The sequence below is a fragment of the Aegilops tauschii genome, chromosome 3 (assembly GCF_002575655.3).
Source record: "Aegilops tauschii subsp. strangulata cultivar AL8/78 chromosome 3, Aet v6.0, whole genome shotgun sequence".
Classification (NCBI taxonomy): Eukaryota; Viridiplantae; Streptophyta; class Magnoliopsida; order Poales; family Poaceae; genus Aegilops; species Aegilops tauschii.
Window position 1 is genome coordinate 291950668 of NC_053037.3, and position 26779 is coordinate 291977446.

The following is a 26779-nucleotide window of genomic DNA, read 5'->3' on the forward strand; positions in this document are numbered from 1 at the left end:
TAAGCATCCAAAGGTATATTCAGATATAACTTATATACAACAAATAGAGCCAACAAAGGGTGTCTTCAGATATAAAGCCATGTAAAAAATTGTCACCCTGGAAAAATATTGCATGCTTGAGAGATCTGTATGCACGTTTCCATCTCTGTTTACAATTTGCGACCATGTGAGCATTGTCTATGTTACAGTAAAAGAAAGCGAAGAAAAACTGTACCGGAACAGATGACCTTTGTACAGGAAGGAAAACTAACCATGAATAGATTAGCTTTAAGTCACATGATGGGGAAAAGGTAGATTTACCATTTGGAAAAAAATAGTTCTTATTAGCACTAAGACTCACATCAGGCATAAAAGATAAGGAATGCCAACAGAAGCACCACAATTTGAGTCCAAACCTGACATGGGTAATAGACGATTACTTTTGCTTGAAAAAAATACATCAAAGCTTCCATCGGTCACTGAAACTTCTCCGGGCAGAATATATGGTCCAGCAGAAAGCTACACTACCGGCAAGTATTCAAGCTCATCCATGTTATCTGTTTTGCATCTTCTCTGAAATTAAGGACATTACTGGCATAATTGGCCCATCAATCACCCGCTCCTAAGTGAAAAATAATTGAACAACTGAAGTGGGGCCACACACTCTATATTAGATAGCATATCAAACAATACCAAATGTACCAAAACTCAATGAGAAAGAAACAGAGGTAGACATGAACATTTAAGAGTTTAAACAACATGCACTTTACAAGAAAAATTGGACTGGTCTCTCTTGTCATTATCTTTCAAGTAGATTCCTTATCTTTCAACAGATTAACAGATTCAGATTCTACTACATATATGTGTCAATGCATTTTCTTATGAGTCCTGCTACTACAGACTTGAGCTCCTTATTCCGAGGTAGTGAAGAAAAATTGGACTGGTCTCTCATGTCCGATATTATAGTAGATTGATTGACACTCTTGCCTAACATGCTGAATTCTACACATGAAAAAGCATCACCTCGAGGGTCAATTCTAGACATGAAAAAGCATCACCTAGAGGGTCTGAAAATTAACGCAATGTATGGATTTGGATGATGATTGACACTCTGTGCATACATGGCTGAATCAAATGTTGGACTTGGCTGATGTCTACTCTGCTCACGGCGCTTGTTAACAGGGGTCAAGTGGAAGCATACCTCTGGTGTAGATGCCGTAGGCGACATTGGAGTGCTGGACGGATGTTTGTGTACCTCCGGCGAACTCGGAGCTTCTTCCTCCCGTGACGCTCTTAACTGTCGTATCTGAAACATATGAGAATTTTGTTTGCAACCAATTAGGTGATGATATGGAAACTGTTGTACCCACTCAACAATTGGAAAAGGAGGCCATGGATCTTCAGAACGAAGAGCAAAACAAGATGGTTGAGGACCAGTGTCAAGAAGATGCAGCAGAAACTGCACCAGTTTCCTCTGACGAGCAAGATGGTAGCACTGAAGAAATAGAAGAAGAGGCCATGGATCCTCATAACGTGTTATCAGGGTTCAAGGAGAAGCATACCTCTGGTGTAGACGCCGCAGGAGACATTGGCGAACTCGGAGCTCCTTCCTGCTGCGAACTCGGCGGAAACATTGGATGTTTCGTCGACAATTAACGTGATGGAGATTCCAGCGTAGTACTCTTCCTTCTTATAGCAAAAAAGAACAATCCGGGTCAAACACTCGATTGAGTTTTGTTGGACAAGGACACGGTCTGCATCATCTAATCGTAATCGGATCCCCTTATGTACATGTCTGCATTTGGTCTACTGCTAAGGTTCCATCACCGTGCTTCTTCCTGATCCTGCCCCCTCTTGCGCAGCTCTTGCTTTCCTGGATCTTCCTCAGCCACTGTACAAGAGATGATTGTGGAATGGACGTTGAACACCGAGTACCCGCGCTCGGCCTAGCTCTTGACATACACCGAGGGAGCTGGGAATGCGCGCTCCTGGTCGCCGCTGGCATACATGAGCTGGTGGAGACGCCGGTCGGCGTGCGGGATGGAGTCGGCGGGGACGGCAGCCACGGCGCCGCCGCTGGCTTCCGAGTCTCGCGGAGGAGGGGGGCGAGGCGGGCCTCGATGCGCTCCACACCGGCGGCGGCCACATCCTCGTCCCGCAGGTAGACGAGGCAGGCGAGGCGGCCGCGATGCGACCACGCCCTGGCATCGACGACGCTGCAGCTCATGTCGGCCAGCACGGCGAACACCTCGGAGATGAGCCCCGTGCGGTCGGCGCCCGTCAGCTCAAGCACGGTGGCCGTGGCCGTCGCCGGCGACGCCGTTTGTTCGCACGGAGAGGCGAGGTCGAGGAGGAGGCCGGGATTGCGGAGGACGGCGGCGCGGCGTGGCTGGGGCCTCGGGGTGGCGCGCGTAGAGGTGCGACGGTCGCTGCTTGTGGTCGCCGGCGACGGCGTGTGGCGAGTGGCCGCCGGAGCTGTGCAAGGAGGCGCGAGGCGTGGGCACAGGAGCTCGGGAGCGATCGCGCCTCTCCGCGCCGTCCATCCTCCCGGCGAGCGCACTCCATCCTCCCGCGCGAGGCACGGCGGCCGCCGGCGCACGACGGAATGGGCGTAGCCGCCGGCGTAGAGTGGATAAGAGAAAGGAAAGGACTGCGGACTGAATTGAAATGCCTATAGGTTTTTTTTTTTTAAAGTCAAACATTTTTTCTGGATGCCACTAAAACAGGGACTGCGGGTTGATTTCCTGTAAACTGAGGGGGCTTTTTGCAAAACAACCACAACGGACAACTAGAGGTAATAGCTGGTTTATCTTTATCTTTACCTAATAATAATAAAAGAGCTATTGCTTCCTCCCTAATTTTGGTCCGCCATTACGAGATTTTCGTCCGTCCGTTGTTACAGGATTTTCGTACGTCGTCAAAAACAGTTCGCGTACATGGGCCCGCTTGGGCCTCTGGGTCAGCACGGCGAACGCCTCGGAGTGGCCCAACAACGAATCCAGCAAAAAATAGCTGCTGCCACAAGGGATCGAACTCACAACCTGCCATCAGTTTTCCTTACATAAATCCAACTGGTCTACATCATGCTTGTGTGAACTATAAAGAGGTTTTGTATATATTACATAGTACCACCTCGCTTCTTTGCTTATAATTTCACCAATTTATATATGAGTACGAGTTAGAATCAATAAGCGCCTCGGGATTAATAAGGAGAGGATAATAAGTGGCCGATGCATCTGGATTAATGGAGAGAGAGAGAGAGATCCGGGCATCTGGAATTAAATCGGCAGCTGATTAGAGTTAATTAAGGGAGTCCATTAATTAGTGGAAGATGGAGAGGGATTCCTGGAACATGCAAGATGACGCCTTGATTAAATAAGTGAATTAATTAAATTAATTAATGAAGGCGAGGATTTGTGCGGAAGGATTCGAATCAACATAGTGTGATTTCTCACTCCCGACGGTACATGATTTTCTCATATTGTACCGACTAAGAAATTATATTATGATTATGTTAATTCTCAGACCACTACTCGAGCAAATATACACACTAACTATTCACTTTTAATATGCTGTAAAAAAATATTCACTTTCAATATAGTTTTTAGATTTTTTGTGCATTGAATTTCCCGCAAAAAAAGATGACGCGCATACAAAAAAATTGCAGGTGTCTATGGTCCGGCTCTATCACGTTGGACGTCAAGGAGATCGTGGTGTAGGAGCTAGAGACAAACACATGTTTCAACTATGGCCGGGGCTCCGCCCGTCCGGGCTGTCACCATCAAGATAGAGGTCAGCATCATGGATAGCAATGGACGACTTATCTGACGCGAGAAACCCCATCTCCCTCTCTTTGTCAATCGCATATCTAGCGTAGAGATCACATTTTGCGCTCGCAAAGGTTCCGTGTTTTGCGTGGAAACTGGAATTTCATCAAGTGGTCACATTATTACAAATGTTTTGTATAACTGGCCACCCACCATTGTTGAATAGATGGATAACTTGGTGTAGGAGCTAGAGACAAACACATGTTTCAACTATGGCCGGGGCTCCGCCCGTCCGGGCTGTCACCATCAAGATAGAGGTCAGCATCATGGATAGCAATGGACGACTTATCTGACGCGAGAAACCCCATCTCCCTTTGTCAATCGCATATCTAGCGTAGAGATCACATTTTGCGCTCGCAAAGGTTCCGTGTTTTGCGTGGAAACTGGAATTTCATCAAGTGGTCACATTATTACAAATGTTTTGTATAACTGGCCACCCACCATTGTTGAATAGATGGATAACTTGGTCACCGTTTGTGACGGCAGCAAAGATTAGAATCGACAACATGGATGGGTGAGGCGTGCAAGCATTTGTTTCTCCCGTTGCAACGCACGGCCACATTTGCTAGTTAGTAGGTAAAGATAAAAGAGGAAAAAAAGAGCGATGCGCGAATTACAACCCCAACGAGTCCGATCGCGCGAAGGCCAGCCCAATCCCGTGCCGATCGGGTCAGACCGCACCAGTTCGCCCGCACCCGCACGCACGGAGGCAGCCCTTTCTCCCTCCTCCCTCCTGTGGCCTTGCCATCGGGTCAGACCGCACCAGTTCGCCCGCACCCGCACGCACGGAGGCAGCCCTTTCTCCCTCCTCCCTCCTGTGGCCTTGCCTGCATACGAGGAACCACCCCCACCGCCCCGCGAGCAATCCACCGGTCCCTGATCTCCGTCGACGCCACTGCCTCCGGCAACCTAATACCGCAATACAGATCTTCGGTGGCCTCCTCCGGAGCCCCTCCTATTGCCAGGACCCACCACCTGTCTCTTCCAGGCTCATCCGTTGCAAACCCTAACCCTAGCTCCCGGTGCGGGCTGCGTAGGTGCGTCCCCTGCTACATCGAATGCCCGTCTCGGTACCCTTCTGCCTTCCGCCGTCGCCTAGGGTCGCAATTGAGGTGTTGAGTAGGCACCGTGCTGCGGGGGGGGGGGGGGGGGGGGGGGTAGACATGTTCGAGTGGCGTTACTGTGCTGTTGCTCTTGAATTGCGCTTCATTTGTGTTACGCGTGGAGGAATGCCCGTGCTAGTCTTCCCTATGTATTCGGCAGTGTGTATGCAGTAGTCGTTGGCATGGGTGGGGTTGAACTGCGCCGTGGTTTGGGATGTTGGCACGGTGTGTCCCTCCAAGTGTGTGAGATGACGTGGAATATAGATGAAAATGTGATATTTGTTTTGCCCAGTTATGCAGGGCATGCACTGTGTATGAACGGATACTGGTCAGGATAGCCATCTGTTGTTATGTGTGCTTTGTTCGAATGCAAAAGGTTGTAATGTCGTTGCGCATGCTCGTTCCATTGGGCAGAGGATGACGCATGTCATATTTGGCTGGGCAATTATTGTGCTTATAAAACCCCTTAATTTGATTCTTAGTATGGATTGATTTTATTCTGGTTTACATGATCAATTATTTGTTCGCAGCTCTGTTTATTATTGTTTTCTGTAGTTATCTTGTTGTTTATGACGGTCTATCGGTTTACAGGTCAGGTTTTTATTGTGTCTTGCGAATTTGTGAGGAGGTCATGCTCGTTTGATGGCTTGGAGTTCTGAGAAAATGCGCTTGTAGTGATGTACGGGCAAAGCCTGCTTCTGTGGTCAAGTGGATACTGAGCCGTGCTCTATGGGAGGAATTGTTGAATGTGGTCTGAGCACTGACACAAAAACTTCCCCTCGCCGTGTGGCCATAGAGAAAGCTCAGGAGGAGCTGAGGTACATCTACCACCATGTTATTCTTCACTTTACGTTTTTGATGGATACCTGATACCTTTCTGTACACAAACTTCAGGCAGGAGTATGATGTCCGTGAAGAACGGAGGAGGGAGCTTGAGTTTTTAGTTAAGGTACGTGCGAACTACATCATCATATGGTGTTGTACATTTTCATTTTCCCCTGGTTTATTCACCTATCATGCAGGGAGGCAATCCCTTGGATTTCAAACTTGGACATGTAGTGTCGCTGAGTGTACAGTCCACTTCTGTCACAGATCAGATAGCCGAACAAAATGTGATGAGGTGATAATTAGTTCCTGATCTGTCATGTGATAACACTTACATTGTTATTGGTTGATTTAAGCCTTTAGTTCTTTCTTGCACTGCAGTGAAGCAAAAGGTAGTTTCACATTTGCTGCATCACCTCATGGAGATTCGTTTGATAGTAGTGGCAGACCAGGAAGTTCATGTCGTGAAGCCAACACAGCTGATAATCTTATGCTTTTATATGGAGATACCAGCAAAATAGGTGGGGAGAAACTTGTGAAACGCGGCACTAAAAGAAGTAACACACCTCAACCCGAGATGTCCTTTTGCAATGATGGCCAGAATAACACAAAAGAAGCTGAAGATTCTGGTCTGTTCCGCCATGGGGCAAAGAGCCAAGCGTATGCTCGACGCAGGTCAAAGTCAAGCAGGGAGAATGTAAATACTGTGCCTATTAGGTCTCCACCAGTTCCTCCCTTAAGTTCTCACCGGGAAGATGCAAAAGGTGTAGTACAAGAAGCAAAAAATGATGATCATGGCGCCTCATCCAGTGCGGCTCCAATACCGAGAAGTTCAAATGGTAACGATATGTTGAATAATGCGCCAAATAATCAAATGGCAGTGAAGATGGGCAGTGTTCAAGCAATTCATGAAGGCAAGCTAGAAGAAAAACAGGAAATAACGAACAACCAACATGTTACTCTAGCTCCCGAAATCTCATCAAACAGCGTGTTTGATAATTCACAGCATGCTGCAGGTGGCCAGATGCCTAGTGCAGCTGCTTCTGCCGAATCTCCTCATGCTATTACAAAAGAAGCTTCTTCAAGGACAGCTTCTTTGCCATCTACACACAACGAAATCTTTAGAGAAGCACATACTCCTGAAAAGGCAGACATCAGCTGCTCTGACAAAAGAATGGTTTATGCTCATGCAGTTGATATCGAAAATGAGGCTTCTGTTCTGCAGCCAGCCATAGAAACTGCTAGATCTAATGAAAATGAAGTGGATCTAACTTGTACAGATGCCACCAAGACTACTGATGAGCATTCAGGTAAAAATGCTAATTTTGTATCAGTGAAGGTTGGTGAAAATTCTGATGAAGGCTTGAGTAACACAGTACCTGGTGATAACGACGACAAAAGAGATGACCAACTGGAAGGCCGTAGCAGCCCCACTGCTGTGGTTGACGGATGTACTCTTGTACATCCAGAAGTCTGCACTGCTGTGAAAGATGAAATTGAAGTTTGTAACGACGTGGCTGACACGCAAAAGGATACAGGACGTCCTGCTACTTCTGACCACAACAAAGTGACTAAGGAGGCAGGTTCTGATTTGGATAGAAACAACAACTGTTCCAGTGCTTTGAGTGGTTCCGATAAGTTGGCTTCTGTTGATGTGCCCCCTGCTTCGCTCACAGAGGATATGCCTAATCCTGTGCTATCAACTAAATATTCTACATGTAACTTTGACAACGATGTTACAAAATGTAGCCGAAATGATGCAACAGTTACGGAAAAGGAATGTGAAGATCCTATTATGATAAAGAAGGAATATGAAGATTCTATCCTTAGAAGGGCTCGGTTTATAGAGGTACGGTCATATAATGCTCTCCTTTTATGCCAGTATTCTTGTTACTGAAAAGGAAGTCATTACTTGACAGCTGAACGTTAAGAGAGCTGGTGAACAAGCTCTTTGCAATATTTCTTTGGAGAAGAAGCGGAAAAGTCACTGGGAATTTGTTCTGGAGGAGATGGCTTGGATGGCAAATGATTTCATGCAGGTACTTCCTCAACTGATCTTATTTTCTTCATTGCACTCATATGAGCTGTAAGATTTCTTATGTTGTTGTTTAACATTGTTATTACATACATGTAACCTAACTATATCCTATATAATAGGAGCGTCTGTGGAGAAGTACAGCTGCAGCCCAGATGTGCAACTGGATTGCTTCCAGTGGCCGAGCAGCATTTGAAGAAGCTAGTGTTCACAGAAAGCAGAAATCTGCTGCTAGAATTCTGGCCAAGGGCATAATCAATTTTTGGCGTTCAGCTGAGACTTTACGAGCTACTAGTGGTGAGATTCCTAAAGCGTCACAAATAGAGAAATCAAAGGGGATTGAAGAAATGAAGCTTGCTGGCACCAAAGCAGAAAAAGAACTGGTATTAAAAATCAATAAAACATTAATCATTTATTTATATTCTTTTTCCATATTCGTTGATTCTGATGAGTATTACATGTAACGGCTAGGGTGGTTTTGGCTTTCTTGTAGCCTCAGAATGAAATAGCTACAAATGTTGCTTCATGTCATTTTTTTGAAGTGCATAAACTTTGTTGTAGACTTATTAGGCTTGATATGTTTGCAAGTTGCAAGTGCAAGGTTGATGTGATTTATGGAATTTGAACAGGGTGACGAATCCTTTGAACAAGAGAAGCCTAGGTGGTCTCACCACTCTTATATTCAGAGTTACGCTCTTCGGTTTCTGGAGTTCAACTGTAATGTGTCTGAGTGTCTTTCATTAGCTGAAGCACCATCAACTCCAGACAGGCTAAATGATTTTGGCATTTTAAAAGTGCCAGATGAACTTTCAGAAGTAATCTATCTGGCTCTATGGTTTTGACAATTTCCTTCTTTCTTTACGTCCTTTTGCATTCCATCTCATTCTATATGATTTACTTAATAAAGCCTGGTACCATTTTTGTTAGTATGAGAAGAACATGCACAAATAACTTGCCTAAATATTGGTTAATGATACATTTCCTATCTTTCAGACAAATCTCTTTTATGAGGTAGCCCCTGGTGCAATGCACACATACAGAGAGTCTGTGGGGTGTATATCTGTTTATAATAAGGTAAGATGATACTTTCGGTACACCAAAGCAGCAATTATGCCCTTTTTCCATCTTGTGGGAGTTCTGTTAAAATGTGATTGGGGCTTTAACTATTTAGTGTTTTGTTGCTCAAACAAAATCTACTTAGTGTTTGTCCTGGCAAATATTTCAGTTGCTTCAGTCGTGGAGTGTACAAAATTCTTGCACATCTAAATTTAGTGTTCTGTTGCTTTCAAGAGATTAATTGGTGTTATGGGCTCAATGGACATTTGATATTACCAGTTGTCATTTCAATGTTAAATCACTAACAAGAACATTTATGCTATAAATTGAGGAATTACACATATAAGTCTCCATGTTTACTACTTGCATCATTCTATTTATTACTATATTCCAAAGTTAACTTCTTTTGTATCCATGTACTGTCAAATTAACTATTTCTGTATTACAGAAATTTGTTAACACTGAACACAAGGAGGATTATGAGCCATCTACATGCGATTATGTTCCAGGTTTATATACCACTCCTTCTCAATACCTGTAACGTGATGCAATCTTCTTATCAATGTTTCATTTTTTTGTTTAGATGTACATAGGGAAAATGCATATGAAGATGATGAAGCTGAGGCATACACTTATTTATTGCCTGAGACATATGATGGTGGCTTGGCATCGAAATCGAGTCACAAGAAGAAACAACAGCAGAGGATGAATGGCAGAAGGCCGTATGATAATGGTGTTGACCTGCCTTATGATCCATGCTCGGAGAGCAAGCCAGGAAACCATCCATTTTTATCGAATAGTAAAAGACCTCCGGATTTCCTTTCCATTCCTACAAAACGCATACGGACAGCTGCTAGACAGCGAGTTGCAAGCCCATTCTCTGCTGGTGTTGCCGGAACCCCTCAGTTCACAAGTAAAACAGATGCCTCTAGTGGAGACACAAACTCCTGCCAAGATGATCAAAGTTCATTACAAGGCGGTTTTGTCCCCAGGAAGAATGCAGATATTGAATCCACTGTTGACTTTGACAGACAATTTATATATGATGGCAGTGAGGTGTCTACTAAGTCTAAAAAGAAGAAAAAGCCTAAGCACCCCGGGTACAAGGCACCACAAAGTGTGACCGAGTCCTATACCTTGATGTCTGGAAAGGTCAGATTCTCAATGCAATTCTCTTCATTGTTCTGTGAACTGTGGTTGGTAGAGAAAGTTTATTCTGCTTATGTTTCAGGCCATTGCCCATGATCCTAGGCCTCAGGTTGATTTGATTGCTCAATATGAGCAGGTATTATGTTTAGCTGTATGTGATTAAGCAGCCAACATTCTTACGGTCAATCCATTAGGTTGTGCTTGGTCAATCTGTCTGTAAAGTCAAACTGAATACTGATACTCCAGCAAGGAATACAATTCTTCCAAATAGCCCCATAGTCATTTTGAAGCGGCTACACATACATGTTCTAGCAACAAACTAGTGAACATTATGCTAAAATGATGTTTGAAGGCACGCAAGTGAACTATAGCATAACACAATTGATTGATTTCAGATTTTCAGTCATCCTTTATGAGTTATGGAGTGTATTCTAGTTTGAGATTAAGAGAGTACTGTAGGGTGTAGTGAACCCTATGCAGCACTGTGAGCCTCCAAAGTTCAGTACCACCAAACATTTCTGAATAGAACTACAGTAAGCATGTAGTTTCTCTAATTTCTGGATACTGTCTCTTTCCTGTACCAGAAGGATTATTTGAAGAAAAGACAGGAGGCTAATCAGTTTGATTCAAATGGGAATATTGGTAACTTTTTTTGTCTCTGCTTCAGACATCATATTTTTATCGGCATATAACATGATAATTATTGGTTCTTATTTGAGGGGGCACGAGAATAACTTCTGACATGTTAGATGCTGATCTATTAACAGTGGTAAATGGTCAGCATGCTTCTAAGAAGAGTAAACTGTTACATCAAGCGCCAGATATTTCATTAGAGGCTCTTACACCAGTTGGCCCACTGGCTTCTCCGGCAGCATCACAAATGAGTAACATGGTAAACCCGACGAAGATTATAAAGATCATCACTAATCGGGATCGTGGAAGAAAAAGTAAAGCACTGAAGGTATTCGTATGTTTTGACATTTTGGTCGTATATATGTTTTGCACCTTTATCTGCATATAGCCATAGACACTGTTTTACTGTGCTGCGCCTTTTCCTTTACAAATGAAAACCATTTTTCTTTGCACATGCATTACTTTTCTTTGTTAGCAATTAAAACTATTTGAGTTTGAATTCATTATTTGCTGAAACCAAATTGATGTTAATAGTTTATGTACTTCTGGAAGGGGAGCCTTGGCGCAGTGGTAAAGCTGCTGCCTTGTGACCATGAGGTCACGGGTTAAGTCCTGGAAACAGCCTCTTACAGAAATGTAGGGAAAGGCTGCGTACAATAGACCCAAAGTGGTCGGACCCTTCCCCGGACCCTGCGCAAGCGGGAGCTACATGCACCGGGCTGCCCCCCCCTTTTTTTTTTAGTTTATGTACTTCTGATTGTAGTACTATCAAGTAGATAACTAAGTTCATCCTATGCTTGGTTCCTCTTTTGTTTCTGGCCTTTTGGTTCTCTTGTGTAACTGAATGGACTGCCCAATTACCCAGGAAGCTTTTCCTTCTCATTGGTTGCTGAACTGTAGTATGCGCTTCCTTATGTCACAACTAGGGCTGGGAACTAACTGAGTTCAAGAAAAGACAGACATCCCAGGAAGCTTTTCCTTCTCATTGGTTGCTGAACTGTAATGCGCTTCCTTATGTCACAACTAGGGCTGGGAACTAATTGAGTTCAAGAAAAGACAGCCAGGCTTATTATGAGCTTGCCTCATTTTACATTCTGGGCTTCTGGCTTGGATGAAGTTCTCCAGCGTGAATAGAGGGATGATTGTTAACTTTTGTGCTGCTTGAATTGGCTCAGTAGTATGTTTAGGATTTTTACCTTTAAATTTAGCATATTCATCATTTGTGCTCCCAGCCTGAGCAAAGGTCAGTTGAGATCAAAATTAGCACAAATTTGATTTCATGCTCAATTAAACTAGAAATGAGCTCAGTCTGACCTGACCCTTGTTGAATTGTGCCAATTTTTTTATTTCTAACGTTTTCTGTTTCAGCTAAGATTATTGTTTAGCATGCAAGCACAGCCATCTATGGCATTTTTGCTTACCAACTACTTTCTGAAATATTGATCTGTTGGTCAGATCGCTGCTGTCGACTCCACATTGAGCCAAAACTTAGCCGATCCTTAGCCTCATGTTTTTCCAGCCTAACTGTTTTAGTTGAGCCAAGATATTTATTTATCATGCCAACACCTCAGCTCTGGCATTTTGCTCATCAACTACTTACTGAAATGTTGATCTCTTTTTCAGATGACTGCTGGCCACTCCGGTCCTGGAAGTCCATGGTCAAATTTCGAGGATCAGGTTATTCTATGTTTGAAATTACTTGATCTTGCAACATTTTGCGGAAAACTGCTAACATCTTAAAAAAAACCAGGCTCTTGTGGTGCTTGTACATGATATGGGTCAAAACTGGGAACTAGTGAGCGACGCACTGAATAGCATTGTCCAACTGAAGGTAATTATGTTATTTAGGCAATATCTAAGCCATGTTGTTTCCATTTTCCTTTTCTAGCGTTTACTTATGATTGATTGACGTTAATTCTTTTTAGAAATGCTGAATATTACTACTTTCTTCCTTGTATATGGATGAAATTTTTCACCATATTCTGGTGGCTTTAAAACATTGGTCATCAATTTCTTACTTAATGCCTTAATGGTGGACTCTTCCATCCCGATATTTGCAGTGTATATATAGAAGGCCTGATGAGTGTAAGGACCGTCACAAGCTTCTGACGGATAGAAGTTCTGGTGATGGCGCTGACAGCGCAGATGACTCAGGCTCATCTCAACACTATCAATCCACATTACCTGGCATTCCGAAGGTATGCTCTCTCATTTATGTTATACCTATCCTCCGTTCCAAATTAGTGTCGCTGGTTTAGTACAGAAGTTGTACTAAATCAGCGACACTTAATTTGGAACGGATGGAGTAGCTTTTTTTATGGAAATGATATTAACTGCTAGATCCTTGATTAGTGGCTATAGGATTTCTGTAAATCTGCTCAGCTTTTATTGATCGCTATAAATTTCACGAATAAGGCCACCTTTTCTTGTCCAATAAGCTGCACGGAGATGCACACAAAATGTCATTTCTTGAACAATTAACACTATGAATCCCTCGTGTGAATATCAGGGCAGCGCCAGACAGCTGTTTCAGCGCCTTCAAGGACCGTTTGAGGAAGAGACTCTTAAGACACATTTTGAGAAAATAATATTCCTTGGGCAGAAATTGCATCCATGTCGCAGAAAGGTTAGTATTATCTTCCTTTGAAAACCTCTCACTGACTTGATTTTGCGTGAGGCATAGCTGCCATTTTCCTTCGTCGTAGTAGCCATGTTTCCTTTTCCTGGTAATTTTGCTATGCTGTTTTATGCCTTCCTTACTGTCTGTAAGGACAATCATCTGCTGCTGTTGGATATGCAGAGAATGCTGATCCTCATTTTAGGTTTGTGAAGATTGGCTATCCTCTCCCCATTTACTTTTGATGTATCATATATACCCCTAGACGCTCTGTGGAGTTGAGTCAAAATGGCCCCATACTTTCACGAGTCTGGGGCTTTGCCACGCAGGCTCACACGAGCCAGGTTTTTCTCTTTCCAAAATGGGCATCACTCACGTAGACGCTCGAGACTTTGAGTATTATGCACATTTATAAGATCCCTTGCCTGTGTAAAATGAACAAAATTTTGGGGAAAAAGTTGCCATTACAGAACTTATCCTTTTTCTGGTTCAGCCACAAGTGCAATAGTTGCTTAATAATTTTCCTCTGTGATTTGTTTTCTGATTCTGACTGAAATAAGGATTATTTCTGGGCAGGACTAGGTTTGCCGAGTCTCACTTTATAGTTTTCTGTACCTAAACTGGCCACCAAATTTGTGCGGAATCTGGTGACCACTGATCCTGATCTTAAGTAAACTACATAGTTTACTCACCTTTTTCCCTGATCATTTTTGGAAGAACATCAAGTATAAATATAAATTGACGATATTGCGCCGTTTCTTGATTAGGTTTCGCTAGGTTGAAGCAATATATTTTCACTTGAAACCACATAACAGTTGTTTGCAAGTCACACCCTGATACGCCATAGGGGTATGGCAATTTGGGTACAGTGATCACGATATGATATTTCCTCCAAACAGGAAATGTATGCATGCTTTTCAATGTAAATGTAATTCCTGATTAAACCTTGCTACTTGGGTTGGTCTGATAATCTTTCTGATGTTTCCTTCCAATTTGCTGTAATTTTTGTGTTATTTTTGTTTATCGTTCTCATTGAGTATTATCAATATTTGCTTGCTGACATGATTCTCGTCTCTGTCTGTCCTTTATGTGTGTATTCATTTTTGGTCATTAAGGGGGAAATGCAGGAGCTTAAGCCAATAAATCCACTTCATACTTCTCATGTTCTTGCACTTTCTCAAGTGTGCACAAGCAACTTCTCTGGTGGCATTTTGACGTATGTGCATACACTTCAAACTAACCTTTTTAGATGTTAATTGGCGCCCCCTATATTATTCAGTGTATTCTTATCTAATCCAGCTACTGCTGGTCATTTTGTGTTCTATGCTTCTTTCTAATTCAAAACATTTATAGGCCACTTGATCTTTGTGACACAATAACTTCAATTCCGGATGCACTTCCTGTTGGTTACCCGGGATCACATACAAATGTGTTAACGCTTCCGAACCATCACGGTTCAATTAGTCCTGCTCTTCCAACTTCAAATGTGAACCCAAGGTTATCAGGTTCTCCTGGTATGGTACTAGGAAGCAGTTTGCCATCACCTTCAACATTGAATGGCCCGGCTAGGTAAATGACCCTGTTGTCTTCTCTAGCTGATATTTAATAAATTTGTCTTTTAATGTTTGTTTCTGCATGTATGCTCAAAGGTATGGTGTGCCTAGACCTACCTCTTTACAGGGCGACGAACAACAAAGAATTCAGTATACTCATATGGTTAATGGCAGAAATCTTCAGCAGCCTGGAGTTTCTGTTCCTGGTGTGTTGCCCGCTGGAGTTGATCGTGGTGTTCGAATGATGCCTGGTGCTAATGGTATGGGAATGATGACTGGACTTGCTCGATGTGCACCTGTTGCAAGGCCGGGTTTTCCAAGGATTGGTTCCCCAGGAATGCGAAATATGGTTTCATCTGGAAACATGCTATCCAGTGGTCAAGGCATGCAAAACTCGGTAAATCTTCACCCTGGTTCTGTACCTGGCCCTGGAAATACGATGTTGAGGCCACGTGATCCGATGCAGATGATTCGGGTACGCATCCCCTTTCATATTATATTATGATATGTAAATTTCAGTGTATCTCCTTTTTGCACTGACCGGTTTAGTAGAAGCACTTTAGTAGAAAGTACTATGCATGCCATCTGTCTTTCCTTCTTCCTAAAATGATGTACTGGTTAACTGATGATCCTTAACAACTGTCTGGTCATACACGTCATCTCTGACAGTGCCAATATAAACAAAACAGTGTTTTTCCAACATTTACTGCCAAGACTGGTTGGTTTACCATATAGGCCAATACTTGTCCCAGACAACCTGCAGCAAATGTTTGCTGGTTGTTTTCTGAGCAGGCCGTATTACCTTTCCATCTGGAGAGAAGCCCACAGACTTCATGGGTATTGACACTTGCTCTTTTAAGTGATGCTAAAACCACTTTCACCCTGCTCTCTCCTTGCCCTACTATATGTCTAAGAATGACAAACCAGCTTTTAAGTTATGCTAAAACCACTTTCACCCTGCTCCTTCCTTGGCCTCCTATATGTCTAAGAATGACAAACCAGCTACTGTTGTGATTGCTGGTCAACAATGAGATAACTACCATGCTGCCGATATCCAGACAGCATGGCAGCGAGGGATTGGGTAGACATAGATTGAGACTAGAGAATAATTTTGGGTGAGATCATATTGGTTATTCTTGCTTGATTTCCAAACCTTACATGACCTGCACATTTATAATACCTCCCAACTTGACACCTAGGGTGTCTCTGAATCCATACTTTACCTAATCCTTGCTGTTCAGAATTAAGCATTCCTAATTCTGTCTCTAACTCATCTTTCTCAGTTCAAGTCGGATCCTTCCTGAACTCTTCCCTAGCCGACTCTTTGAATCTCATTGGGCGTATCTTTCTGTACATAACTCACATACAAGTTGCACACCTTGCCGGCCGGCCGGTTGGCCACAATACATCTGATGCTGCTTTGAGGCCATGTACTAATGTCCACAACGCACCCCTCCTGGACAAGCAGCTTGTCCCCAAGCTGCAGGCTAGCGACCATGGTTTCGTTTCTCCCAGAAGTCCATGCCTTGGCACCATTTGCTGCTACTGCTGCAGAATCACACGTCACATCTGTACACAATGCTGTTTTTTCTTCTTCGAGAAAACGCAAAAGACCTTGCGTTTCTTTTCATTGAATAGGTAGGGGGTCAGTTACAGTCGTCCTAGGACGAATAAAGCGAGAATCAGGTACAAGGCTCAGTGCACATCCCATGTAGGGGGGAGGACTACTCTAAGACCTGCCGCTCCGGCCTTAGCCCAGGAGCCAGCTTCCTCCTTGATTCGGTCGACGAGCGTGCGGAGGGAATTGGAGATCCAGCCCTTGCCAGGCGCGTCCCTTGTCTGTTCGCGAGAGCCATAGCCACCGCAGTCTGAGCGCAAGCCCGGTGCGCTCTAGGTCGCGAACCCCGAGACCTCCAAGCTCGAGGGGGCGGGAGACAAGGCGCCAGTTCACATGGCAGTGACCGCCGTTGGCGACGGCTCGCCCAGCCCATAGGAATCCTCGTTGAATCTTCTCGAGCTGCCGCAGAGTTTTTTTCGTGGGGGCAAAAGCAAGCAGCTGGTGCACCTCGCGCAAAGAACCGACTTGACTAGGGCAAGCCTGTCGGCTCTGTTCATAAGCCATGCTTTCCAGGTGGGCAAGCGCCCGGCGACCCTGTCGACCAAGGGCTGTAGCTGACCGGCGGACGGGCGGCGCGTCGTCAAGGGTATGCCGAGGTAGGTGACTGGGAGCGCAGCGGTCGTACAGCCCAGGCCGGTGATGATCTCAGTGGCGACCTGCTCCCAATGCAAGACCGTGGCCGAGCTCTTGGCGTAATTTACTTTGAGGCCGGACGCTCCTCCAAACAGGCCAAGTATTTCCTTGACCGCAGTTATATCGCTCTCCGTGGCATGGCAGAATAGCATGACGTCGTCGGCGTATAAAGATATAGCCGGAATAGGCCTCCGCGGGTGCAGCGGCAAGAGTATGCCCGAGTCGTGGGCGCGTCGAATCAGCCGTCCGAGGGTGTCAACCGCGAGCACGAATAGCTGCGGGGACAGGGAGTTGCCCTGCCGCAGCCCTTCTCTGTGCCAAATCGGAGGTCCTGGCACACCATTCAACAGGACCCGGGTGCTCGCCGAGGACAGGAGGATGGCAATCCACTCGAGGAAGCGATGACCGAACCCATATTGGCGCAAGACCTCGAAGAGGAATGGCCAGGATATGGAGTCGAATGCGCGCGTGAGGTCAAGCTTGAGCATGACCCGGGGGCCCCAAGTTGGCTCAATAGCTTGAGCGATTGCCGGACGAGCATGAAGTTGTCGTGGAGGCTCCGTCCGAGGATGAACGCGTTTTGATTGCGGCTGACAAGGTGGTCAAGTTTTGGAGCTAGTCGGAGCGAGAGGGCCTTGGCGAAGACCTTGGCCACAATGTGAATGAGGCATATCGGCCGGTAGTCTCGCAGCTCTAGGGCGTCGGCGCGCTTCGGAAGCAGAGTTAGAAGTGCCTGGTTGAGCTTGCAGAAGCCGCGGCCGCACATCTCAAAGAGCTGCTGGAATACGTCCATGAAGTCCTGCTTGACGATACTCCAACACGCGTGAAGGAATTCGGCGTTGAAGCCGTCGGGCCCGGGTGCCTTATGCGCGGGCAGGCGTTTGACTGCCTTCCAAATCTCCTCCGGGCAGAAGGCCGCATCAAGATCGGAAAGATCACTTCCGTCGATAAGCTGCGACAGATCCAGCGTGTGGTCGCGCTCGACCGCCGTGCCAAGCAGGGCGTCGAAGTGCCGGAAAGCAGCCTCGGCCATCTCATTGTGGTCGGTGAGCAGCAGGCCGTTCACGGAGAGGCGGAAGATGCGGTTCTTCTGTCGTCGGAACGAGCATTGCCGGTGGAAGAAGGCGGTGCTGGCGTCACCATCTTTGAGTGAGGCGATGCGGGCGCGCTGTCTAGCAATCGTCTGTTCCAAGGAAGCCAGTCCTAGGTACGAGATTTTCATCTGTTTGCGTAGCCAATCCTCCGGGGGCGTGAGGATTCGGTCTTCCTGGGCCTTGTCAAAGCGTGCGATAAGCTCTCTCGCGATGGCTAGCTTGGTCTTCACGTTGCCGACCGCTTTGGCACTCCAGCTCGTTAAGCATCGCGCCGTGGCCTGGAGGCGCAACATAAGGCGACGGAAGGGATCGGGCTCGTGAACAGAACCCCACGCCGCGGCCACCGTCTCGTGGAAACCGTCCAGGCGCAGCCAGTGATCCTCGAAATGGAACCTGCGGTGCAGCACGGGAGCGGGGGCGCAGTCCAGCAGCAGGGGAGAGTGATCCGATACGACGGACGCCAGGCATGTCAGATGGCATTCGCCGTGTCCGTCCTCCCAGTCCGACGTGCACAGCACTCGGTCGAGGTGTACCAGGGTCGGGAGGGATTGTTCGTTCGACCACGTGTAGCGTCGCCCGTTGAGATATACCTCCTTGAGCGCGAGGTCGTTGACGAGGCGGCGGAACTTGCCCATCATGCGCCTGTTGAGGTTGTCCGTGTTCTTGTCCTCGGAGCGGAGGATGAGGTTAAAGTCCCCGCAGATCATCCACGGGCTGTGGCAGTCCGCTCTAATCTCGCGTAACTCCTCCAGGAAGGCGACCTTGGCCACGTCATCCTGTGGCCCGTAAACAACGGTGATCCACCACGGCGTGCCGCCGGCCGTGGCGACGCGGGCCGAGATCGCGTTGTTGGTGAACAGGGTGTCAGAGATGGACACATCCCTGCTTTTCCAGGCCAGGAGGATGCCGCCGTGCGTGCCCAGCGCCGGGAGGTATGTGTAATCGTCGAACTCCGAGCCAAGCGTGTCAAGAACAATGGACGAGCAAAGCAACTCAATCTTCGTTTCTTGTAGACGTACAATGGAGGCGCCGGTGGTGTCAAGCAGCGTGCGGATGGCGTGGCGCCGCGCTCGTGCGTTGAGGCCGCGCACATTCCATACAATGATCTCGAGGCCGTGATCCATAGAGAGTGGATCGATGGGGGATCGGCGTCCAGGAGGATCTAAGTTGCGCACACCGGGTCGACGTGCGCCGCAGCAGCGGTCTGACTTGTCAGGCAGGCTGGGATCTCACGATCGACCAGCGCGGCCATGGCAGACAGCACGGACAGCGGGATGGGTGCAGCGAATAGATCGTCGTATGCCTTCATCTCCGCGGCCGTGATCTTCTGGTTAGTCCCGACGATTCCGAGCGTGCGGAGGACCTGAACTTGCGCACGTCTAGCGGCCGTGGGAGGTGCAGCGGCCGTGGTCGTGGTGGGGAGGCAGATCGGCCACGGCGAGGAGTGAAGTCAGAGGCCGGCGAGGCCTCTTCCCGGGCGCCGGCAGGGTAGCATTCAGCTCCTTGGTGGCTGCGGCGAGGAAGTCCCCCAGTGTCCAGGGGCGGGCGGTGGCAGCCGGTCCGCGCGATCGGCGCATGATTATTGGCGGGGAGGCGAAACGACCGGGTCCGGATACATGCATGCCCGACCGAGCCAGACCGGCGTTGGCGGGTGTCGCAGCGGGCCCGGGGGAGACTGGGGCCGCGCAGTGCTGTGCGGGCGTTTGCGGGTCCCGCTGGGCAGGGGTGGGCGACGTGGATCTGTCCCTGCATGGGGTCACCGATGCGCGGGTGGGAGAAGCGGCATGGGGCTCAGGCGCGGCACTGGCCAATCCAACGCGCTCGACTGGGGTCGCGACCAGGTCAGCATCTGGCGCCTCCTCAGGATCCGCATCGGGAGGGGTGCCACTTTGGCCCGACAAGATGGGCGTCATCGTCTGCGCTGCCTGCTGCGAGTTGGGGACCTCGCTGAGCACGGCCTAGTCCCGACAGGCCGAAGGGGCAGGAGAGGCAGCAGGTGGCCCCGCGGGATCGTCCTCGGTCTCTGGGGGAGGCACCGGATTCAAAATTCCGGTCGTGTCCATGGCTGCCGAGGCCACAGGCGAGTCGCCAGCTGGCCCAGACGAGCCAGACTGCGCTTCCGCAGGGGCGCCGTCACCGCTGCGAGCCTGGCCCGCAGGCAAAGTAGGCTTATCTTTCCTTTTACCCTTTCCTTTTCTGGCTCGATGACGACGGCGGCGGGCCCCATGCTGACCGGGCCACGGAAGCATGCCTTTCTGGGGCAGGGTGGCCGTACTCGTCGCCGCGCCGGACGCGGCAGGCCAGCCCGCCGCTATGGCGACGCCGTCCGCGCGGGAGGTGAGGCCTCCGGTGCGCCAGCCGAGACAGTCGACCGCGATGCCATCAGCGCGGCCGGAGAGCTGCGGCTCTGAGCGTCTCCGCTTGCGGCCACGGCCATGCCCGTTGCCGTTGTCGTGGTCATTGCCCGCGCCCCGGTCGCGGTCCGGGCCCTGTCCTGCCGGTGCGTTGGGGAGGGCAGCGTGGATCATCTCGGCGCGGACGATGGAGATGGTGATGGGGAAAGTGAGAATTCTGATTGACGGAGCTTCCGAGCTAGAGCGTGCGGGAATCTGTTCGACGATCTCCAGAATGGCGGCTCGCCGGATGCCCGTGGGGTCGTGCGTGCGCCTGGACAGGCGGAACGTGGCGAGGTCGTCGCGGGAGCGAGTTTGGGGGTGGAGACGCTCGATCCAGCAGCTTCGACTGAGAATATGCTCGGCGGTGGAGAGGTGCCAGGCCTGGGTAGGAATACCGCGGAGTTCAAGCTCGACGCGGTATTTGAACTCACCAAGCCAGCATGCGCGAGCTTGCTCCACGGGCGCATCGAGAGGGAGAAGCGGGGGGAGCGGATGAAGTGCTCTCCGGCGAGACGATCCATGGCTGTCTGCGAGCCGAAGAGAATCAGGAAATCCTCCGGGTGATGCGCGTGCACGGTGAAGTCTCCATTGACCAGCCCGAAGGAGTCGTAGAGTGCCGCGGCGACCTCATCCGCAGAGACTAGCGGGCGGTTGCCGGTGACGGAGGCCACCAGAGCGCGGGCCAGGACCCGCTCCGCCTCCTCCATTTCCACAGTGTGCGACACAACAACGCGCTCCGGCTCGAGTGGGCGGGCGTCGGGTGACGGCGCGGACTGGGTAGGCGTCGGAAGGAGGGGGCCCAGAGGACGGGGAGGGGTCACAGCCGCCGGCCTGGGCTGGCCCGAGAGGGCACGAGGGCGGCGTTCCTCATCTTGACTGGGAGCGTCGCAGGAACAGGAGTCGTGGCCGGATGTCGGGCAGCGGCGGCATCTGATTTCGTTGGTGCAGTCCCGCACGCGGTGGCCCGGGTCCAAGCACTGGAAGCAGAGGCCAGCCACCTCTTCAGGGGAGGGGCTGAGCGGACGGCGCGGTGGAGAGCTGGGCGCGGCGCCCTGGCGCGGGCGGCGGCGACGGTGCCTGCGCCGTGGCTGCTGGAACCCGTCCGCGTCGACCGTGCTGGCGTTGGTGGCGTTGGCGTTGGGGACGCGGTGCACCTCCGAACGGGGGCCGAGGCGGCGCTTAGCAGGCAGCCTGGGGATCGCCGCCGCAGAGCCGTTGGCAGGGGGCGCCGGCGCCGGGGATGCGGGAGGAGCCGCGGGGCGGCGCGCCACCTCGCAGTAGGAGCGCGCGGAGGACTCGCTCCCCGAGTCGAGCCTGCGGTCGCCTGAGGACACGCGCTCGTCGGAAAGGGTCGCTCCACGGCCGGCGAGATCAGCGCTGGAAGACGCCATGGCGGGGACGGGTGAGGGCTGAGAAGGAAGGGAGGGCCACCGGCAGGAGGCGGCGGCGGAGGGGCTGGGGGGAGGGGAGGTGGGCTACCGGCGGGGATTCGACAGCGGCAGGGGGGCTGCGGGGCTACGCGGAGCTAGGCGGGAGGGGAGCGGAGCGAGAGCGAGAGCCCATCGCGTCAGGACACTGACTTGTTCGGTCGCGCATGTGAATTTTTCTGTACACAATGCTGCTGCTGCCGGAGCTAATGCTGTAGGCCTTGCTCGTAGCAACATCGTGGTCACTCCTGGTTCTTTTGGGCATGTTGCTGCTGCTCCTGTTGTGTCGATCTCTATCATTGTTGTGCCTGGCTGCACTGCGGCAGCTCCTCTGACAGTGCTTCTAGCTTCTTCTCGCGCTTGCTCTTTGTGTATCGAGCTTTGCTGCTACGTCCGCCAGAGTTGCTATAGTTGGCTGCTCTGCTGTCGTTTGCATCATAGTTTTTTAAAACCAGACTGGACTGCTGGTCTGACCGGAAAAAAACAGAACCGGTGACCCTGTCGGTTTTTTAAGCTCCATGGACCGTCCCCGCCTACCGTGGTGGAGATAGTTAGACAGCCTGGCTCTGAGGGATTGGGTACACATAGGTTGACACCCAGGGTGTTGTACTCTTAACTAGGAACCCACTAATACGAGTATCTGAATCCATACCTACCTAATCCTTGCTGTTCCGAATTAAACATTCCCAATCCTGTCTCCAGCTCATCTTTCCAAGTTCAAGTCGGTCCCTTCCTGCACATATCAATTGTACGTCTTGCCAGCTGTCTGTCTGTAATACATCTGATGCTGCTTTAAGGCAATGTACTAATGTCCACAACAGCTACATATTATTGTTCAATTTTCATCGACTACTATGAATGAACTAAAAGACTGTATTCTGGTATATAAAAAGTGATTCCTGGATGTGCGTTTCAAGATGGTGCGTTAGAAGTTTGTGAAGGATATCACAGCTAGAGAGTAAGATACTATTGGTTCATTACAATGTGATTCATTTAGCAACTTGCATCTCTTATTCTTTTGGTATGACCCAGTTAGTGATGTTTGCTTGACCTGGTGTACTTGTGGTATCAAATTTAACTTAATAAAAAAAGCTAAGATTAAATATAGGAGTAACTCCTTTTCTTTTGGGGTACGGCATTGCTGATGCTACACCTCTGTTTCTTGTAGCCTGGCCAGAATTCGGAAGAGCACAGACAAATGATGGTGCAGGAGTTTCAGATGCAAGTTCCACAGGGGAATAGCCAGGCTATCCATTTCAGTGGCACACCATTTCCCCATGCCGGAACATCTTCACCTGTTCAGTCATTTCCTGTTCAGCAGTCCCAACCACATCAGATGCCACAACAGGCACACATGTTTGGAAATACGCAGCACTCTCATATCCGAGGGGCAAACCAGTCAAGCCCACAGCATCAGGCTTATGCACGGTTAGCTAAAGAGAGACACATTCAACAATCCATGATGTCCCAACAACAGCACCCACTTTCTGCAGCTAGTGCAGTGCCAACTGTGCAGAATGGTTCACAAACGCAGCCACAATCTGCTGTCAATGCTGTCCCATCTTCACAATCGCAGCATAAGAAGCAGCACCCGACGCAACATCCACAAGATAGCTCAGTTCCTCCCAATCAGCCTGCCAATAGTACATCACATAAGCAGAAGAAGCAACAGGCTCAGCAGCAGTCAAGACAAAACCAACAGCAACGGCATCAAGGTAGCCAGCAAGCTAAGCTAATGAAGAGCTTAGGCCGAGGGAATATGACGCAGCAGAATCCTTCAGTTGATGGTACTCAACTCAGCGGCATTCCTGCAACCTCAAAAAACCAAGTCTCTGATACAAATATGATGCAGCAGGCCCCAGCGTATTTTACTGGTAATAAGGGATTGATTCCATCAGTGCCTCAGCCTGGGAATCAACCAAAAATGTATGCTTCTCATACACCGCAGTCACCAATACAATCATCAGATATTGGTAATCAAGGTTCAATACAGGGTTCTCCCAACCAGACCTTGTTAGCTTCCCAACAAGCTCCAGTTCATTCATCATCGCAATTGGCTACACAACAGCAGCAACAACAGCGGCACATGAATCCATCACATAATAATATCCAAAGATTGATGATGCAACAAAACCGCCATATGAACAGCGATGTTAGGATCGAGTTGCCTGTTGATCAAGTCAATCAGGTAATTCCGTCTACATCAGTTGCAAGGAGTACAGACTCAGGTAGCCCAGGTGTTTCATCTATACAACATCGGAAACAGGATTCATCTCAAGATCCAACTGCTGTTGCCTCGACCTCGCAGCTAGCTAGCTCGCCTCAAGATAGCTTTGTTGGAAATGAAGCTTTCTTGTCAGCACCTAACCAAGGCATGCTGCAAAGGCAAATGTCAGGGGGTGTTCCTATACATGGAAATGTTATTGGCACCCAGCGGCAGCAACAGCAGGCTCGGCTGCAACTTCAAACTCAGCAGCAGCAGCAGCAGCAGCAGCAGAGACCTGATGTTCAAGGCAGTTTATATGCTCATCCTTCAAATTCGGGAGCAGGATGATGATATAATCACTCCAGGTTGATATCTTCTGCAGAACATTGCTTTCTGTTGTAAAGTTACTGTACAGGTATCCTCTCTTACCTTAAGTTATTCCTTGGTGTTTGTGTGAGTGCGATGCAAGATATTTTTGTCAAATCCTTAGCATGTTTGATTCCTTCAATGCATGCACATGTCATCAAGATGTTTTTTTGTGAACTGCACAATAAGTTTTATCAACCATTACGGAACTGATAACACTCGCACTTTATTTCTCTTCTAGCTATTATTTTTCTGCTATTGGAATTTGGGGAATCCGTGGTTCGCGAGAAGGAAAAAGGACTAATCTTTTGTTACATCTGGCACGAGATGAAAAAGAGAGAGCTTCGTCTATCGATGAACAGCAGATTGACGGAGCTCTTGGCATTGCTTTGTTTTTCTCTCCTTTCCCACTTTATTTCTCTTCTAGCTATTATTTTTCTGCTATTGGAATTTGGGGAATTGACACGTAATAGGTCTAGGCAAGTACACCAAACCAGCTTAAGGCCCAGTTCTTTCGGGTGATTCTCCCAGAATCTTGAGAATCGGACCTCTCCCAACTTCTCTCAGAATTTTGAACCCATATTCTTTTGACAATCCTAGCTAGTTAGGATGAAAATAGCTAGGATTGTCAAAAAAATATAGGTTCATGATTCTGGGAGAAGGTGAGTGAAGGTTCGATTCTCAAGATTATGGGAGAATCGGCCAAAAGAACTGGACCTAAACAGTTACGTTTGGTGCTGCATTACGTCAATTATTATGCAGTTTGCCTAATATAGCTAGTTAGCTGTAAATTGTGCTTTTGACCTACACCTTTGAAAAATAATCCAGTAACAGAATTTGCTCATAAATTTGAAGGAATATGCACATATAACTTGACTGTTTTTTTTTTTGAATCTGGATAGCAAGGGCCAAGTTAATTATGTTAGTGGACTTGAATCTTGAATATAAAACATGCTAATGCTGTTGCAGTGACATCTTCAAGTTAACTGAGTATTTTCATCGCAAGCTTATCTCAGTAAGCGATTGTCAGTATTTACTTCAATTTTCCAATTTTGTGCCTTGTTGCTAGGTCTTACGTACCGTGGAAGCCGCTCAGATGATAGCGCACCGCATCCCCTAACTCTGAAGCTAATTGTAGTTACCTCAATGTCAGGTAGATAATTGTTTCTGTTCCATTTTGGCACCACCTTGCAAGCAGCTTGGTTCTAGATTGCTGGAGATAGCTCTTGTAACGGCGAATTCCTTTTGTTGTTGGATTCTAACTCTAATTTGGGCCCAGCTGTATATTTGTCTACGGGGTCCATGTTGGTAGAAACAGTCTTCTTTTGTATAAGCCTGTGCATTTAGCTCACAAGTTAGTGAATGCAAAAGTCTTCCTTCGGCGTGGACGTCTTCATCCCCATATCCAGAAGTTCTAACTCGCAAGCCCTTCTTGCAACATGGTCAGCTGTCGATGACTTGGTTCTCTTTGAGAATCCATCCATTGGGAAGCCTTGCAAGTTTGATGTGGCAGGCTTGGTTTCTTTTGTGCCGGTGAAGTATGTTCTACACTTCTACTTTCCTTGTGACTGTGAGTAGTTGGGATGGCATTTTGTAGCAAAGTTAATATGATTAATTAATAAGAAGAAAGGCGTGCACACGAAAGGTGTACACGTATTATTGCGTTTGAAACAAACAGCTGTTTACGTATTGGTGACCGGCGGTGTTGATTTAGGCCAGTTTTTTTCTGGCTTTTTTGGGCTTTCAGAATAAACTGACCTCTATCCAACTTATTTTAGAGGCCCAACTAAAATTTTCATTGTAGAAGTCTATTAGTCAAGTCTTAACTACTACTCTCTTCGTCTGATGAAAAGTGTACAATTGGGTTTAAAATTTGTTCACAAAAGAGTACTTCTCTATCTTCTCAATGCACTTTAAAGTATTTTTTTTCATCACACGGTAATCAAGACCAGATAGCATTTTATATAGTCTTCTTAATTTCTACATGCACTCAGCTCATTGGGGGTGCATTTTAAAGTATTTTATCTCATCACACGGTAATCAAGATCAATAGCATCCTATACATAGTCTTCTTAATTTCTACATGCACTTAACTCATTGGGGTTGAGTAATTAAAAAGAAGAGAGAAGGTGGCTTGCATCTTCTCAATGCATTTTTTACTCTACTTCATAGTTTGTCCTAATATTTCTAGATGTATACTTTTCATCGGATGAAGGGAATAGGCTTCTAAATTTGATTGGGCTTCTAGAATAAGCTGGATAG

At 47.8% G+C, this 26779-nt stretch overlaps 2 protein-coding genes across 5 annotated transcripts; one reads left to right on the forward strand and one right to left on the reverse strand.

Annotated features, from left to right (window-relative positions):
* Positions 1-4554, reverse strand: LOC109773831 (uncharacterized). The gene is made up of 3 exons (XM_020332546.3): positions 4483-4554; positions 1542-2650; positions 1-1285 (listed from the first exon to the last, which is right to left on the reverse strand). The coding sequence occupies exons 1-2, from the start codon at positions 4552-4554 to the stop codon at positions 1763-1765; spliced, it is 960 nt and encodes a 319-aa protein (XP_020188135.1). The 3' UTR covers positions 1-1285; positions 1542-1762.
* On the forward strand, positions 4422-26192 carry LOC109773823 (chromatin modification-related protein EAF1 B). Of its 4 annotated transcripts, XM_073510430.1 has the most exons (23): positions 4422-4843; positions 5501-5727; positions 5804-5858; positions 5932-6029; positions 6116-7583; positions 7654-7773; positions 7892-8152; positions 8399-8584; positions 8763-8843; positions 9274-9334; positions 9409-9977; positions 10559-10616; positions 10742-10935; positions 12231-12284; positions 12358-12438; positions 12668-12805; positions 13117-13233; positions 14340-14440; positions 14578-14793; positions 14874-15252; positions 23114-24566; positions 24759-25035; positions 25190-26192. In XM_073510430.1, exons 2-21 carry the CDS (start codon positions 5639-5641, stop codon positions 24497-24499), a joined length of 5712 nt encoding a protein of 1903 aa, XP_073366531.1. In that variant the 5' UTR covers positions 4422-4843; positions 5501-5638; the 3' UTR covers positions 24500-24566; positions 24759-25035; positions 25190-26192. The 4 variants fall into 4 exon arrangements, with proteins under 4 accessions (XP_073366531.1, XP_073366530.1, XP_020188128.1 ...); XM_073510429.1 differs by having other exon boundaries at positions 24759-26192; XM_020332539.4 differs by lacking the exon at positions 24759-25035 and having other exon boundaries at positions 25587-26192.
* The last annotated feature ends 587 nt before the right edge of the window (positions 26193-26779 follow it).

Bases quoted from the DNA above. Each gene is read 5' to 3' on its own strand.
- LOC109773831 (XM_020332546.3), bottom strand. From the start codon at position 4,554: ATGGCAAGGCCACAGGAGGGAGGAGGGAGAAAGGGCTGCCTCCGTGCG. The intron at 2,651-4,482 runs GTCTGACCCGAT...AAAAACCTATAG, and splicing joins GGTGCGGGCGAACTGGTGCG to GCATTTCAATTCAGTCCGCA.
- LOC109773823 (XM_073510429.1), top strand. From the start codon at position 5,639: ATGGGAGGAATTGTTGAATGTGGTCTGAGCACTGACACAAAAACTTCC. The intron at 8,153-8,398 runs GTATTAAAAATC...GAATTTGAACAG, and splicing joins CCAAAGCAGAAAAAGAACTG to GGTGACGAATCCTTTGAACA. The intron at 12,439-12,667 runs GTAATTATGTTA...CGATATTTGCAG, and splicing joins ATAGCATTGTCCAACTGAAG to TGTATATATAGAAGGCCTGA.